Source organism: Amaranthus tricolor, chromosome 3 (genome assembly GCF_026212465.1).
Source record: "Amaranthus tricolor cultivar Red isolate AtriRed21 chromosome 3, ASM2621246v1, whole genome shotgun sequence".
Classification (NCBI taxonomy): Eukaryota; Viridiplantae; Streptophyta; class Magnoliopsida; order Caryophyllales; family Amaranthaceae; genus Amaranthus; species Amaranthus tricolor.
Genome location: NC_080049.1, coordinates 34,592,790 through 34,607,340, shown reverse-complemented (window position 1 = coordinate 34,607,340; position 14,551 = coordinate 34,592,790). Strand labels below are relative to the sequence as shown.

The 14,551-nt window shown below is 35.0% G+C and overlaps 2 protein-coding genes across 3 annotated transcripts; both read left to right on the top strand.

Annotated features, from left to right (window-relative positions):
• Window positions 1-4,862: 4,862 nt before the first annotated feature.
• LOC130808574 (CASP-like protein 1F2) lies at window positions 4,863-5,871 on the top strand. Its single transcript, XM_057674032.1, has 3 exons — window positions 4,863-4,908; window positions 5,471-5,577; window positions 5,665-5,871. Exons 1-3 carry the CDS (start codon window positions 4,863-4,865, stop codon window positions 5,869-5,871), a joined length of 360 nt encoding a protein of 119 aa, XP_057530015.1.
• A 2,314-nt stretch (window positions 5,872-8,185) lies between these two features.
• On the top strand, window positions 8,186-14,518 carry LOC130807833 (isocitrate dehydrogenase [NAD] regulatory subunit 3, mitochondrial-like). 2 transcript variants are annotated; one of them, XM_057673181.1, is made up of 4 exons: window positions 8,186-8,932; window positions 12,057-12,296; window positions 13,134-13,212; window positions 13,773-14,518. In XM_057673181.1, exons 1-4 carry the CDS (start codon window positions 8,393-8,395, stop codon window positions 14,045-14,047), a joined length of 1,134 nt encoding a protein of 377 aa, XP_057529164.1. In that variant the 5' UTR covers window positions 8,186-8,392; the 3' UTR covers window positions 14,048-14,518. The 2 variants fall into 2 exon arrangements, with proteins under 2 accessions (XP_057529164.1, XP_057529165.1); XM_057673182.1 differs by having other exon boundaries at window positions 8,190-8,932; window positions 12,069-12,296.
• Window positions 14,519-14,551: the final 33 nt, after the last annotated feature.

Below are 14,551 nucleotides of genomic sequence, written 5' to 3'. Positions count from 1 at the left end.
GAGAATATTACAATCATATTTCAATAAAGTTACCAATTTTGTAAATTAAACTTATGCACCTGGTGCATATGTTAAAAAATCCGATATTAATATTGCATTGTGTAAGTATAACATACACAACAAAAAAAAATAGCTGAACAAATTGATTATGTGTAAGTGCAAAGATGAGTATTGGGTCCATCTTATACTCCCTCCTATTCAACTTATGTGTCTCATTTCCTTTTATGGTTGTCCCATTTTTATTTTTGGTATGGGTTTTTGACTTTTATGCCCTTAGTAACTTTATCCTATTTTTAATTATACCCTCCATTACTCATACTAATTTTCCTCCCTTACATTAAAAAACTCATAATACTACTCTCTTTCCTGTTAGAATTAATATGCGGAAGTTGTAGTGGATTATTGATTTTGATTAATAAATATTGAAGATGCTAGTAAGAAAAATAAAGAGGAGAGTTGATGGCTTTTGTGAAAAAGGGTTTTTTGTATTATGTGGCTTGGCTTACAAATGAGAGCATGCAACACATATATATAGTGCTTCTATGTTGGTGCTTTCACCATCATTATGTTTCTAGTCTTTTCTACAACTTGTAGATAGTTCTAGATTATTAGCTTTAGAGTGTTAGTCTAGATAGTTCTAGGATATCATAGAATTTTTTTTACTTACTTCTTGATACATTACTCCCTAGATTTTTCTAGATTACATTATTTAACACTCCCCCTTAATCTGAAAAATCTTGGACTCCTAGCTGTCTTCTGAATTTGATGAACTTTTCTGTTGGAAGTGCCTTGGTAAATATGTCTGCGAGTTGCTCCTCTGTCTTGCAGAATTTTAGCTTGATCTCTTGTTTCTCGACCAATTCACGAATGAAGTGGTGTCGTATCTCAATATGCTTTGTGCGACTATGGAAGACTGGATTCTTTTTCATGGCTATTGCTGACATATTGTCACAATAAATGGTAGTTGCATCTTCTGTCTTTTGTTGTAGATCTTTTAGGATTCTTCTTAGCCATACTGCTTCACATGCCGCGCTTGTCGCTGATACGTATTCTGCTTCTGATGATGATAGTGCTACCGTAGCTTGTTTCTTTGATGACCATGAGATAGACTTGGACCCTAGCTGGAACACGTATCCACTCGTACTTCTTCGATCGTCGATGCTTCCTGCCCAGTCACTATCCGTGTAGCCTATGAGCTTGTAGTCTGCTTCGGACTCGTACATTATCCCATAGCTTTTTGTTCCTTTGATATACCTGAGTATCCTCTTGGCTGCTGCTAAGTGAGCTTTGCTTGGCTCACTCATAAACCTTGAGATGATGCTGACTGCATGAACGATGTCTGGTCTTGTATTTGTAAGATATATGAGAGATTCGACTAAACTTCGGTAGATTGATGCATCCACCTTTTCTTTTCCATCATTCTTTGAGAGCTTCTCATTTGTAGCCATTGGCTTACAATCGCTCATGTTGAATTTTTTGAGCATATACTCGACATATTTTTCTTGTGAGAGAAATATTTTACGTGGACTTTGCTTGACTTGCATGCCAAGGAAGTACTTCATAGCTCCGAGGTCTGTCATTTCATATTCTGACATCATTGTCTTTTTGAAGTCTTCTATCATCCTCAGATCGGTGCCTGTGTAGATTAGATCATCTACGTATAGGCATAAGATGAGAAACTTTGGCCCTTGGGTCTTGATATAGAGTGATAGCTCATTTGGGCTTTTTACAAAGCCATTTTGGAGAAGATATCCATCGATTTTGCTGTTCCAGGCCCGAGGGGCTTGCTTGAGCCCATAGAGGGCTTTTCGAAGGCGATACACCTTATCTTCTTTTCCTTTGATTATATATCCTTGAGGTTGTTCGACATATACCTCTTCTTCTAGCTCCCCATTGAGAAATGCTGATTTGACATCTAATTGATAAACTTGCAATTTAAATTGAGCTGCTAGAGCTAGGACTAACCTGATTGTCTCCATACGGACAACTGGAGCATATGTCTCGTTGAAGTCAATTCCAGGTTGCTGTGAGTATCCTTTTGCAACTAGACGAGCTTTGTACTTTTGAATGGAGCCATCTTCATTGTGCTTGATCTTGTAAACCCATCTGAGACCGATCACGTCCTTGTCTTGAGGTTTGTCAACAAGCTCCCATGTGTCGTTCTTTTCTATCATCTTAATCTCCTCGTTCATGGCTTCGATCCATCTTTCTTCTTGAGCTGCTTCTTCAAAGTTTTGTGGTTCTCCTGTAAAGAGTGCCATGATGGTGTGATTGCATTGATAATCTTCCAAGTAGCTTGGTGGACATCGATCTCGTTGTGATCTTCGAACTTGTTGAGCTGGGCTTGAGTGACTTGGCTCCAACCTTGAGCTTTGTGATGTAGATGGACTTCTTGGGCTCCTTGATGGTGTTCCTGGATTGGTTGATGGTGATGGACTTGCAGATGATTGAGTTGGTGACTGAATTGGATCTTCTCCTTCATCTGGGCTTGGTGGTGGAATGACTTCTACTGGAACTTCAACATCGTTCTCGTTCCATTGCCATTGCGCCTTTTCATCGAATATGACATCTCTGGAGATGATCAACTCCTTGGATTCGGGCTGATAGAGACGATATCCTTTAGACTCGTCACTGTATCCAATTAAGATACATTTTTCTCCTTTTCCGTCTAGCTTATCCCGATTCTCCTTCGGGACGTGGGCATATGCAATGCACCCGAAAACTTTGAGGTGCTCAACCCTTGGCTTTCTTTTGTGCCAAGCTTCATACGGCGTCATGCTTCTTACCGCTTTTGTGGGAGACCTGTTAAGTATGTAAATAGCTGTGTGGACAGCTTCTGCCCAAAAATGTTTAGGCAGATTTTTTCCTTGCATCATACTCCGAGCCATTTCAGCAATTGTCCTGTTTCTCCTTTCTGCAACACCATTTTGTTGTGGTGTGCGTCTGATTGTGAGCTCCTTTTTGATGCCGTGTTGTTTACAAAATTTGTTGAATTCATTGCTTGTGAATTCTCCCCCACGATCGGTTCTTAGAACCTTTATTGAATGCCCACTTTGTTTTTCTGTTAGGGCTTTAAATTGCATGAAGTGGGATAATGCTTATGATTTTTTCTCCAAGAAATACACCCACATCATGCGTGAAAAATCATCCACAATCAACAGAAAGTATCTTTTTCCGCCAAGAGACGGATTCCTGGTAGGACCCCATATATCAGCATGGACAAGCTCTAATGGAGCTCTAGCCCTCCATGATGAGGTTGGGAATGGTGATCTATGCATTTTGCCATAGATACAACCCTCACAAATTTTCTTTTCATTAGTGATTGGTGGTAGCCCAATCACCATTTCTCTATTTTTTAACAGTTTTAAACTGTCAAAATATAAATGTCCGAATCTTAAATGCCACAATTCGGATTCATTCACCAATGTACTTAGGGCAGTATTAAACTCCAATTGCATTTTAAGTGGAAAAATTTTATTTGGAGCCATTTTAGTGGTAGTGATTAATTGCCCCTTTTTCTTATCATATATGTGGCATTGATTATTATCAAATTTTACCATATACCTTTTTGGACTAACTGACCCACACTTAACAAATTTTGTGCTAGCCCAGGGACATAAAAGACATCGGGGATGAATTTAGAGGAGCCGTTTTTTGTTTTAACAACAATTGTTCCTTTTCCGGCAACTACTTGGTTACTCTCATCACCAAGTGTTATTTGTGATTTTATATTTTCATCAAGATTAGCAAATGAATTTTATTTCCGGTCATGTGGTTGGAGCAACCACTATCGATGTACCATGTGTCAGTTTGCTCTTCTTGAGCATTCAGACATGTGTAAAATAATTGATCATTATTTTCTGTGAAATTAGCCTCTTCCTTTTGCCGGAAATAACAATCTTTTTTAAAATGAGAGTGTCTAGTACATCTTTTGCATTTGTACCGACAATCTCTTGTATTATGATTGTTTTTCTTACATAATATGCAATAAGAGTTGTTATCTCGGCTCCCTTGATTTTTATGATTTCCTCTCCCCCTACCACGGTTGTTAAAATTTCCCTTTTTTGGTTGAAAATTATTACCGTGGCCATTTATATTTTTTCCATTATTAGAAAATTTTAATTTAGCCTGAAAAGCTTGTTCAATTGGTTGCTCTTCAAATTTACGCATTCTTTCTTCATGTGCTAATAAAGAGCCCATTAATTCAGTCATGGTGAGTGAACTTAAATCTTTATTAGATTCTTCTATAGCAGCCACAATATGATCAAATTTTTGGTTAAAGTTCTTAATATTTTTCGAATTATTTTAACATCTTCAATGGTGTCTCCATTGGATCGAATTTGGTTAACAATATTTGAGACTCGGTCGGTATATGATTGAATTGACTCATTATCGGTCATTTGCATACTATCAAATTGACCCCATAAAGATTGTAGTTTGAAGAGTATTACCTTTTCCGAGCCTCGATATTTTGTCTCCAAAGTGCTCCATGCCTCCTTTGCAGTTGTGGCGGTCATGATTGTTGGTAGGATCGTCTCATCTACTCCACGATATATTATAGAGAGGGCATAATGATCCCTTCTTTTGTTTTGCTTGTATTGACACTTTTTAGTGTCATCCCAAGAAGCCTCTTCATTGGCATCTTTGGGTTGTTCATAACCATCTTGAATAATTTCCCATATATCTTGGGTAATGAAAATTGATTTCATTTGCATGCTCCATTGATCAAATTTCTCCCCTTTAAATATAGGTATCCAATTAACTTGGGGATTAAATATGTTTGTGTTTGTGTTTGAATTGGGGTTAGGGGAGGCCATTTATATATATGTGGAGTTGGTATTGATATGAAATTTGGATGATATATGATTGAAAAAAAAGGCTTTGGATTAGTGGCTCTTGATACCAAATGTTAGAATTAATATGCGGAAGTTGTAGTGGATTATTGATTTTGATTAATAAATATTGAAGATGCTAGTAAGAAAAATAAAAAGGAGAGTTGATGGCTTTTGTGAAAAAGGGTTTTTTGTATTATGTGGCTTGGCTTACAAATGAGAGCATGCAACACATATATATAGTGCTTCTATGTTGGTGCTTTCACCATCATTATGTTTCTAGTCTTTTCTACAACTTGTAGATAGTTCTAGATTATTAGCTTTAGAGTGTTAGTCTAGATAGTTCTAGGATATCATAGAATTTTTTTTACTTACTTCTTGATACATTACTCCCTAAATTTTTCTAGATTACATTATTTAACATTTCCTACCCTTAGGGTCCCACTTTTGACTTTCCTTAAACTCCATGAAAAGTCAAATGGGACTCCTAAGGCGAATAGAAGGGAGTATTAGTTTTCTAATTTGTCCTTGTCTATAGACTACATGTTTGTTGGTTATTTTTACTAGGGAGATTTGGAAAAAAAAAAAAAATTGTGCCTAATTGGTGGTATAAACATGCAGGTTTTTGCTATGTACAGATATAGCCGTATGTGCTTTTTCAGTGATTTCATTAGTTACCATTTGTGCCTTCTATCGCCCCAAATCCAAGTGCAAGAATTACTTCTCAGTATTTCTCCATGATTTGGTAAGAACTACGATATATCCATATGTTCTAAACTCCGTTGATAATTATTTTAGATGGCTAAATAATTTCTAAATTGTGAAAATGCAGATTGCAACAATACTGATGATGTCTGGTTGTGCGGCGGCGACAGCAATAGGATATGTAGGTAAATATGGGCAAGACCAATCTGGGTGGACAAAGATATGTGACAATGTCCACAAATTCTGCAATTATATTTCAATTTCAATCGGATTTTCATACTTGGCTTTCTTTTGCTTCTTTATTCTCACCATTATGGCTTTCAAGCGGGCTTAACAACCCAATTGCTACACTTATTTACCAATAATTATTCCTTTTATTCCTCCCAAACTTAAACTAACTTTTCATTAAAATCTCACTGAAACGACTTTAAATTAAAGGCTTATATTCTCTTAATTTGTTTGGATTGGCTACTTAAGTTATGTATAAGACGTGTTTCATAGTGAGACCGCCTCGTATAACAATTTATGTAAAACTTATTTCTATATTGACTATTGTTTAACAATTTAGAACTATTTTTTTATTTTTGTTTAGTTAGTTTCAACATTTATATAGTAAATTATTTTACTTCATTGCGAATGTTGCTCATTTAAGCATAAATATATATTTTACCTCGATTATTTTTTAATGTATTTTAGTATTTTTATTTTCAGTTTGGCTTAAATAAACTAATAAGTTCAGTTCAATTAATTAATAATGTTCTATATAAAATTGTATCACCATTTAGTTCTATAAAATTTATGTATTGTTTCTTAATCACATTCAAATAAAACCTGTAATAATCAATTAGTTTGAACCAGCATTTGAGAAGGAAAAAAAAAACAAAGCAGAAAATAAAAGTAAAATACCATTAATTATGATTTTGTATTGCTGCTCTGCATCTTCTAAAATTGTGCGACTTCCAATTTGCTGCAACAAACTCTACTTCCAAATTCCAATCACATGGAATAATTTTTAAATCTAACAAGAATCCAACACCATGTCCGTAAATGACCCAACCCACAAAACTGAAAACAAAATGAGTGAGTGCTAATTACCAAAAATTCCAAAACCCGCCTCATATTATGAAATAATTATAATTAAATTATAAATAATACTCCCTCCTATTTACCCTAAGAGTCCAATTTGACTTTTTATGGATTCTAAAGAGAGTCAAAAGTGAGACCCTAAGGGTAGGAAAGAGAGTGGTATTATGGGTTTTAAATGTAAGAGAGGAAAATTAGTATAGGTAATGGAGGGTATAATTGAAAATAGGATAAAGCTACTAAGGACATAAAAGTCAAAAGTCCATACCAAAAATAGAAATGGGACGATTAAGGTGACTTGACCATTAAAACAAATAAGACACATAAGCTGAATAGTAGTAGTGCCAACTGCCAATTATAATTAATTAATTCGGTAAAAATAATCAATGAAACAATCTATAAATAGAAAGAATTGAAGAAGAAAGAAGAAATAATCTTGTTGGGGTGTGTGCCTAACCTAACCTAACCTAACCTAACCATCTTGAATCATTGTTCCATAATCGAATCTTCTTAACTCAATTTACTCCCATCATCGAATCTTTCAACGAAAAACGAATGCTCTGGGTTTTCCGATCAAGATTCATGGGTGTAATTGTGAATTAATTAGGGTATGGAGGGTGGGGAGTATATGGGTTTTGGAGTTTATGTTATGGTTATTGGCTTATTGCCTATGAATTTGAGTTATTGCTGCCAATTATTATCCATCTCCATACATTTGTAACTTAAAAAAAAATAATCAATAAAAATCAATTTTAATGATTAAAAAGTATTTTTAATCAGTAAAAGTAAGTTAAATTAGTAAAAATTAATTACTTTTATAACTAAAAATCAATTGTATTAGTAAAAATTAAATTTAATTAGTAAAAATCAGTAAAATCGATTGAATTAATAAAAATTCCGAGAACTAAATAGGGTTTTAGTCTGCCTCGTCAGTATCCAAAAACTTATTAAACTAAAGGTAAAATTGTTTATATCTAATTCTCCCGAATTTGACCCTAAGTGAAAGTTACGTAATAACATTGAAGCAATAAAATATTGTTAGTTGTAATTATTTCTTCCTTATTATCTTGTGTTTAGGTGAGACATAAAGGTAAGAGTCCCTCTGTCAAAATAGTTTATTTGCAACAAATTGAAATTCGTCATCTTGATTAACTTATCACCAAGCACATTCAACAACTAAAAAAACATTAGTTACTTCAAAGTGTTTTCAATTATCTTATTATTTTTCCAACTCACCCAAAATAAGCCTTATATTAATAAAAAAAAATTGTTAAATTATTCTTCTATTTCCATCGAGAATATAACATATCTATATAAAGCTCTTACATTGGAAATTATGTTAGACAAAAATGAAAATTAATCGTTTTTGTATCCAGTAAGAATCAAACTCCTAAAAAAAAAATGAACGAATAATCTATAATTCTCCACGTTAAAAATTTAAATATTACGATATTTAATAGAAGAGAGGGAAGTATGTGATGATGTGTTTATGTCCCTCTTTTGGATTCATCCATGAGTCATATAGGACTAGAGTACATACCATATTACCATATGTTGCCCCAAACTCCAAAAGTGTGACCCTTTCACAACCCTAATAATAATCTTACGCACTTTTATTTGAAAATAATAATAATCTTTCGCACTTTGTAAAGACCAAAATAGAAATAGAACATAGTTGAAATGAAACCTACTCCTAAAAAGTTGTAAAAAAAAAAACTACTAAAAATTCTCTTCCTCCGACCGCCATAAACTCTCCTACTTTTTCTTCTTTCATGGCCCGAAGATCCGCTCCATCCCTTTTAAGACACCTTATCGATCCCTCCACTCGGATAAACCCTAAAATTCAATCGAATCCATGGCTTTCAAACTCAAGATCCGTCACCTACATGCCCCGTCCTGGAGATGGAGCTCCACGAAAAGTCACCTTAATTCCGGGTGATGGTATCGGACCTTTGGTAACAGGAGCGGTGGAACAAATCATGGAGGCCATGCATGCGCCAGTTTTCTTCGAGAAGCATGAAGTATTTGGGAACATGAAGAAGATTCCAGAAGAAGTGTTGGATTCTATTAGGAAGAATAAGATTTGTTTGAAAGGTGGTTTGGCTACTCCTGTTGGTGGTGGTGTTAGTTCTTTGAATATGCAATTGAGAAAAGACCTTGATTTGTATGCTTCTTTGGTTAATTGTGTTAATCTTAAAGGATTACCAACTAGGCATAAGAATGTTGATATTGTTGTTATTAGGGAGAATACTGAAGGAGAGTATTCTGGTCTTGAACATGAGGTTGTTCCCGGCGTTGTTGAGAGCCTTAAGGTATTGTTTTTCGATTGTTGATTGATTTATTGATGGATTGTGTGATGTTGATTTTTTTGTTTGTATCAACTGATTTTGGATGCTTATTGGGGAATTGAATTTTTTTTTTTTTTTGTGATGTTGACCTTTTGAGTTTATATGTGGTGTTGACTTGTCTCTTTATGAAAGGTGAATTTTTTTTTTTTTTAACATTTTTAGTTGGATTTTAGGGTAGAACTCATGATTGAAGGAGGATTTAGCAGCCGTTTATGTTTCTTTGGACTCATTAATATTGTTGAATCATGAATCAGAGGCCTATCTATTATTCTCCGGATTCATTCGAGTATTTTATCTCGTCGAAAATTTAGAATCATGAAGTGATTGTAACTTTTTGGTAATGTTAATTTGAAGATTGGCTATGATTTTGAAAGACTGTTTTTAATCAGATGTTTAGTGTTTATCTAGAACAGAAGCCATTCAATTAGGTGGTGTTTTGAAAATTGAAATGCAAGGGTTTGGGATGTTTGGTGAAGAATAATTACAAAGAAAGCACTAAAAACAGAGCAGAACAACAATAGACAACAAGATTTATAATTATGAGGTATCTAAGGATACCTCCTCTTAAGCAAAGATTACTTTCATTAGTATACTCAACAATACATCAATAACAAGCATCACAACCTTTGAGAATACTTTATCAAAGTAAAGATTGAACCTTTTAATGTCAATTTCTCACAAATAATACAAGGAAGAACTCTAATGGTGATAACCTTAGTTGCCTCTCTTATATTAGCCTCAAATCTCAATAACCCTAATGATGTTTAAAGACTCCTTTTATAGTCCCACAACATATTAGAAGACTCTATGACAAAACCCTTAACGCCCACAAAAATCCCGCAAACAAACTTTATGTCCTGTAGCTCGCTCGACAGAGCGGCCCTTTGCTCGACCAGGTCAAGCGGCACTATCAGCTGCTCCCTGGACTCAAGTGAGGTGCTGCCTTGGTCGTGCAATGCTTCCCTCGAGCCTTGCCTTGATCAATGCATACCTCAACACCTTTCTTTAGCACTCCATGGCCTTCATCAAAGCATGTCATGCCATCCCCAATGATCACCTCATCAAATGATCCAAAATATCCTCCCATACCCCATGTTAGGGAATCTATACGACTGATCTGGGATAAGGGATGTTAAGATTAAAAGGATTTTGATTCAGTGATGTTTATTTACATGGTGATATTGTGTTCTCTTTTCGTAGGAGAGTGCAATTCTATTCATTTTACAATACTGAGATTTTATTTTCTAAGTTTACTAAAGCTTTGTTAAATTCTTATGTTCATTCGTGCATCTAATGGGATAAACTGTTTCAGTTAAAGCTGATGCAGTTTATATAGCAAAGATTGTGTTTGTAATGATAAGACATGGTTTAGAGTTGATGAAAACATAGGTGTAATTGTAGACACAGGAGGCAACAAAGTGCACTTCTTTTAGTATTTTGGATCAGTCGTTTTAATTTAACTGACAGTTCTGCTACTGGAGTTGATAGCTGTTATATTTCTATTTTGTGTGGAATTAGTGTAGCTTACTTTGATTTGTTGGCAACATATGTTATGCTTAGCTTGGTTTTTGAACAACATTTATTTGAAATTGATACTTACTCGGTCCCCATGAGTTTGACATACTTTTCTTTTCATTTTGGTCAGTCCCATTGTAACATAATTTGCAAGAAGATTCACTTTTCAAATTCGTGATTCACCCAAAAATAGCCCAAAACCGGTTATAATTTGCTTTCTTCGATTCACAAATTGTGAGGAGATTTGCAAACCAGGTGAAGTTAGGTGTCATGTGGTTGTTAGATTTTCCGTGCTGTGACTCTATTCAAAGAAACCTAGGTGCAATTCAGGAAGCTGACGTCCTTCATTATTTAATCTTTTAAACATTAAAAGAATCGAGTAGTGGCATAGATTGCGCACATTTGTGGTGTGGCTTATCTAGAATAATTTTCTGTCAGTCTTGTTAATTTACAATTTTAATGATGATGCTCATTAATATCCAAAGATTGAATTGAGAAAAAGGATGCTAGAAACCAGACTTTGAATGCTTAAATGTTCTCCGGACTATGAAGTTATATCTTGTCTCCAAAATAAGGTACCCATATCTTTATAAGCATCTCCCTAACTTCTTGAGCGCTACGCACTCGTGAAATTTGTCATCTAGGTTTTATAAGCATCTGGCCACCTGACTACCTGACTGTTCAACTCTTATACCTCATACGTACTATAGTTTTCCTCATATCTCCTATAACATTTTGTTGCATTTTGTGTGTGGCTAACTGGCTGATAAATGTATAGCACAAATATTTTTCTATTTTCTTGAGAGTAATTTTAGTCTTTCAATTAGGCAATTCCATTTTCGGTTTCAAATATCTGAAGTTGATTTCGAAAACAATATTTTTCTCAGTTCTTATTAATCTACATTTAATATCACCATTTGTTAACATTGGAAAATTACTTATTCCTCCTAGATACATCTGAATTGGAAAAGCGATAATCATAAGAGGCACTAGCCACAGTATACTAGCTGATATTTGGTGATGTACTATTGCGTAAAACTGAATGGTTGGTAGGGAATACTTTCTTGCCCAATATTGTTAGTTTTGCCCGAAATTTATGACTATTGAGATATTGAGCTTTCACTTGAGGCTCATTTGATTTGTAGTATGCACTTTAATTTGTACATGATGATTTGAGATGAGCAGTTTTCTGTGAGTCATCTTTCACCTGGGAATTATGATAATTAAGAAATTCGTGATATCAACATTTATTTGAGATTTAACTTGATTTATAGTATACACGTCAAATTCTACTAAATGGAGCGAGTTCCTGTGAGATTTTGAAAATGCTTTATGTTTTTTTGGATTGTTTTGAAATAACAAGCCTTAAAAAAAGTGAAGTGGGAGTTACAATTTGCTATAAATAAAATGATTTTTCGGATTATCTTTTCTATACTGCATTGGATGTGTAAATGTCTTTGATGAATGAGTTTTTGTACTTATTTCTATTTTTGATGCGGGAATATTCTCATCTATAATACTTTGTGGTTTGGGTCTTTGGAATTTGTTTGAACTAACTTCACATTTTTACTAGGTGATAACAAAGTTTTGCTCAGAGCGCATTGCAAAGTATGCATTCGAGTATGCTTACCTCAACAACAGAAAGACCGTGACTGCTGTACACAAAGCCAACATCATGAAGCTGGCAGATGGCCTTTTCTTAGAATCTTGTAGAGAAGTTGCTAAAAAATATCCAGGGATCAAGTACAATGAGATCATTGTGGACAATTGCTGCATGCAGCTTGTATCGAAGCCTGAACAGTTTGATGTCATGGTATGTGGGTTTATTGTTTTCATTATTGAGCCATGTGATGCATGAGCCCCCTTTGGCCCCTACTCCTTTGAAAGTCTTTTTTTTATTTCTCAGATTTGCTCCTATTTGTCTGAACTTTTATTCTACAAAAATGAGCCCCACTTTTGCTTTGAGCCTAGTTTGAGGGTCCTTGGTGTGCGTCTCTCTTTTCAAATATTTTTGCGCCTTTGACTATTAATTTTTAATTAGTAATACTAGTAATAAAAGTTGGTACTCTTAAAAAAGGCATGTTGTGTACGTACTAACATTTTTTTTAATACAATAGTGAAAGAAGTATTATCTGTTTATTACATAGGTAATAAAGCTATCGTTGCTAACAAATGTGCTAATTTTTTATATACTTCTCAACAATGCTCTGATGTACAAAGAAAATGAAAAGGCTAAAGCATATATGGGTTATTGGGTTGGTGGCATGAACCAAGATTTCAACTCCAGTGACCATCCACAAACCTAGTCCTCTTCTGTTGATTTACATTGACCACCATGTGCTCTGGCATAACCAAGATTTCAACTCCAGTGACCATCCTCAAAACCATTGCTATGCTATGCAATGTAGTCTTGTTTTTGCACTATGATAGAAACATTCTCCAAGTTATAGTTAACATGTTTATTTACTTATTATCATGTTTAAAATATTGTTACTTATCGAGTGTCTTTTAGGTCTGCTCTTACCTAAGAGAATATTTCAATGTGCAATTTCAAAGTGTATGTAATTGATGAGTTGTCTGTATGCTACTTTTTATGCTGAAAAGCATAAATGGATTTATGCTGACTAACTTAAATTCCTTGATCTTGTAGGTGACACCAAATCTATATGGGAATCTCGTGGCAAATACTGCTGCAGGTATAGCTGGTGGTACTGGAGTAATGCCTGGAGGTAACTTCTCATTGCTAGTCTAAATTCCATTTGCAACATTACATCTTTTCATAGATGACATAGCATTAGGTGCCGCATTGTTGAGGCCTCGAGCAGGGTTGTGGCGTTCAAGATTGTTTGTGCTTTTTTTGTCTGACGGCCAAACTAGCACTGGCTTTGTATAACTCCTCTTTGCAATTTATACTTGCCATATATGATACTAGTATGTTTGTGCATCCATGCGTTCTGTTGTATCTGTTGCTACATGGCCTTTATCATTCAATGATTCCTGTAGGTGGATGTTGATTATTGAGACAATACTAAAAATTTTGAGTGGATGTGATCACTGCTTGTGGTTTTTATTAGTGGCCCCCCTTTAAAAAAGTAATTCTTCCCTAATTCTGTGTATGTTGTAGTACTGGCATGGCCATGCGACTGTTCAGTTTTAGTGTACAGAACCGAAGTTGTCAATACAAAAATAGTGGTTTTATTGAAACTCAGGAGTTGGTATTTTAGCTGCATTTGAACTTTTTTTGGCTAAACTCTGAGGTCTCATCATTTTTGACTATTTGTATTTGAAGGCAATGTGGGAGCAGAAAATGCTGTTTTTGAACAAGGTGCCTCAGCAGGAAATGTTGGAAGTGACGAAATCGTAAAAGAAAAGAAAGCCAACCCAGTTGCTCTTTTGCTCTCATCTGCCATGATGTTAAGACATCTCCAATTTCCGTCTTTTGCTGATCGATTGGAGACTGCTGTAAAAAGAGTGATAGCCGAGGGCAAGCATCGAACGCCAGATCTGGGAGGTGACAGCACTACCCAAGAGGTGGTTGATGCAATCATAGAATCTCTTGACTAAGGTTCTCCCTGGTTTCCAACTTTAAAGCCAGGCCTAATTTTTATGGCATCTGCTTGCAGAACTGTCCATATCATTAAGATCTTCTCAGCATTGGCAAAATACTTTGATTTTAGTAATAATTTTTCAAATTGAATTAATGATTGAAAGGTACAAAGCATTTCGATGAAATACGACATTTATCAGTTCAAGTGGAAGCTCTCAGATACTGTTTCTTCGTTCTCCACCGTTGAAGATGTGGTTTGCCCCGTACGACACTGGGAAATGATGTATATTCTTTATGTAATCGTTTAAAAGTTACAGCGAAGCGCTGAAAACTATGAGTTTTACATTATGGTAACTGCGAATTCGTGCTTTAGACTTTTATGAGTAAGTAAGCTGACAGCACCTGTATAATGAAACATCAGGCCTTGCAGAGTTGTGAGGTACAAGTATTTTTCTGAGTTATAGCAATAAAGTGATGAAATTTTCATACGAAATTTGTGTCGCTTTAAATGCTTCAAAATA

Excerpts from the sequence above, each read along its gene's own strand:
- LOC130808574 (XM_057674032.1), top strand. The coding sequence starts at position 4,863 with ATGATTGAAAAAAAAGGCTTTGGATTAGTGGCTCTTGATACCAAAT. Across the intron at positions 4,909-5,470 it reads AGTGGCTCTTGATACCAAAT|ATATAGCCGTATGTGCTTTT; the intron begins GTTAGAATTAAT and ends TGCTATGTACAG. Across the intron at positions 5,578-5,664 it reads CAGTATTTCTCCATGATTTG|ATTGCAACAATACTGATGAT; the intron begins GTAAGAACTACG and ends GTGAAAATGCAG.
- LOC130807833 (XM_057673181.1), top strand. The coding sequence starts at position 8,393 with ATGGCCCGAAGATCCGCTCCATCCCTTTTAAGACACCTTATCGATCCC. Across the intron at positions 12,297-13,133 it reads CTGAACAGTTTGATGTCATG|GTGACACCAAATCTATATGG; the intron begins GTATGTGGGTTT and ends TTGATCTTGTAG. Across the intron at positions 13,213-13,772 it reads TACTGGAGTAATGCCTGGAG|GCAATGTGGGAGCAGAAAAT; the intron begins GTAACTTCTCAT and ends TTGTATTTGAAG.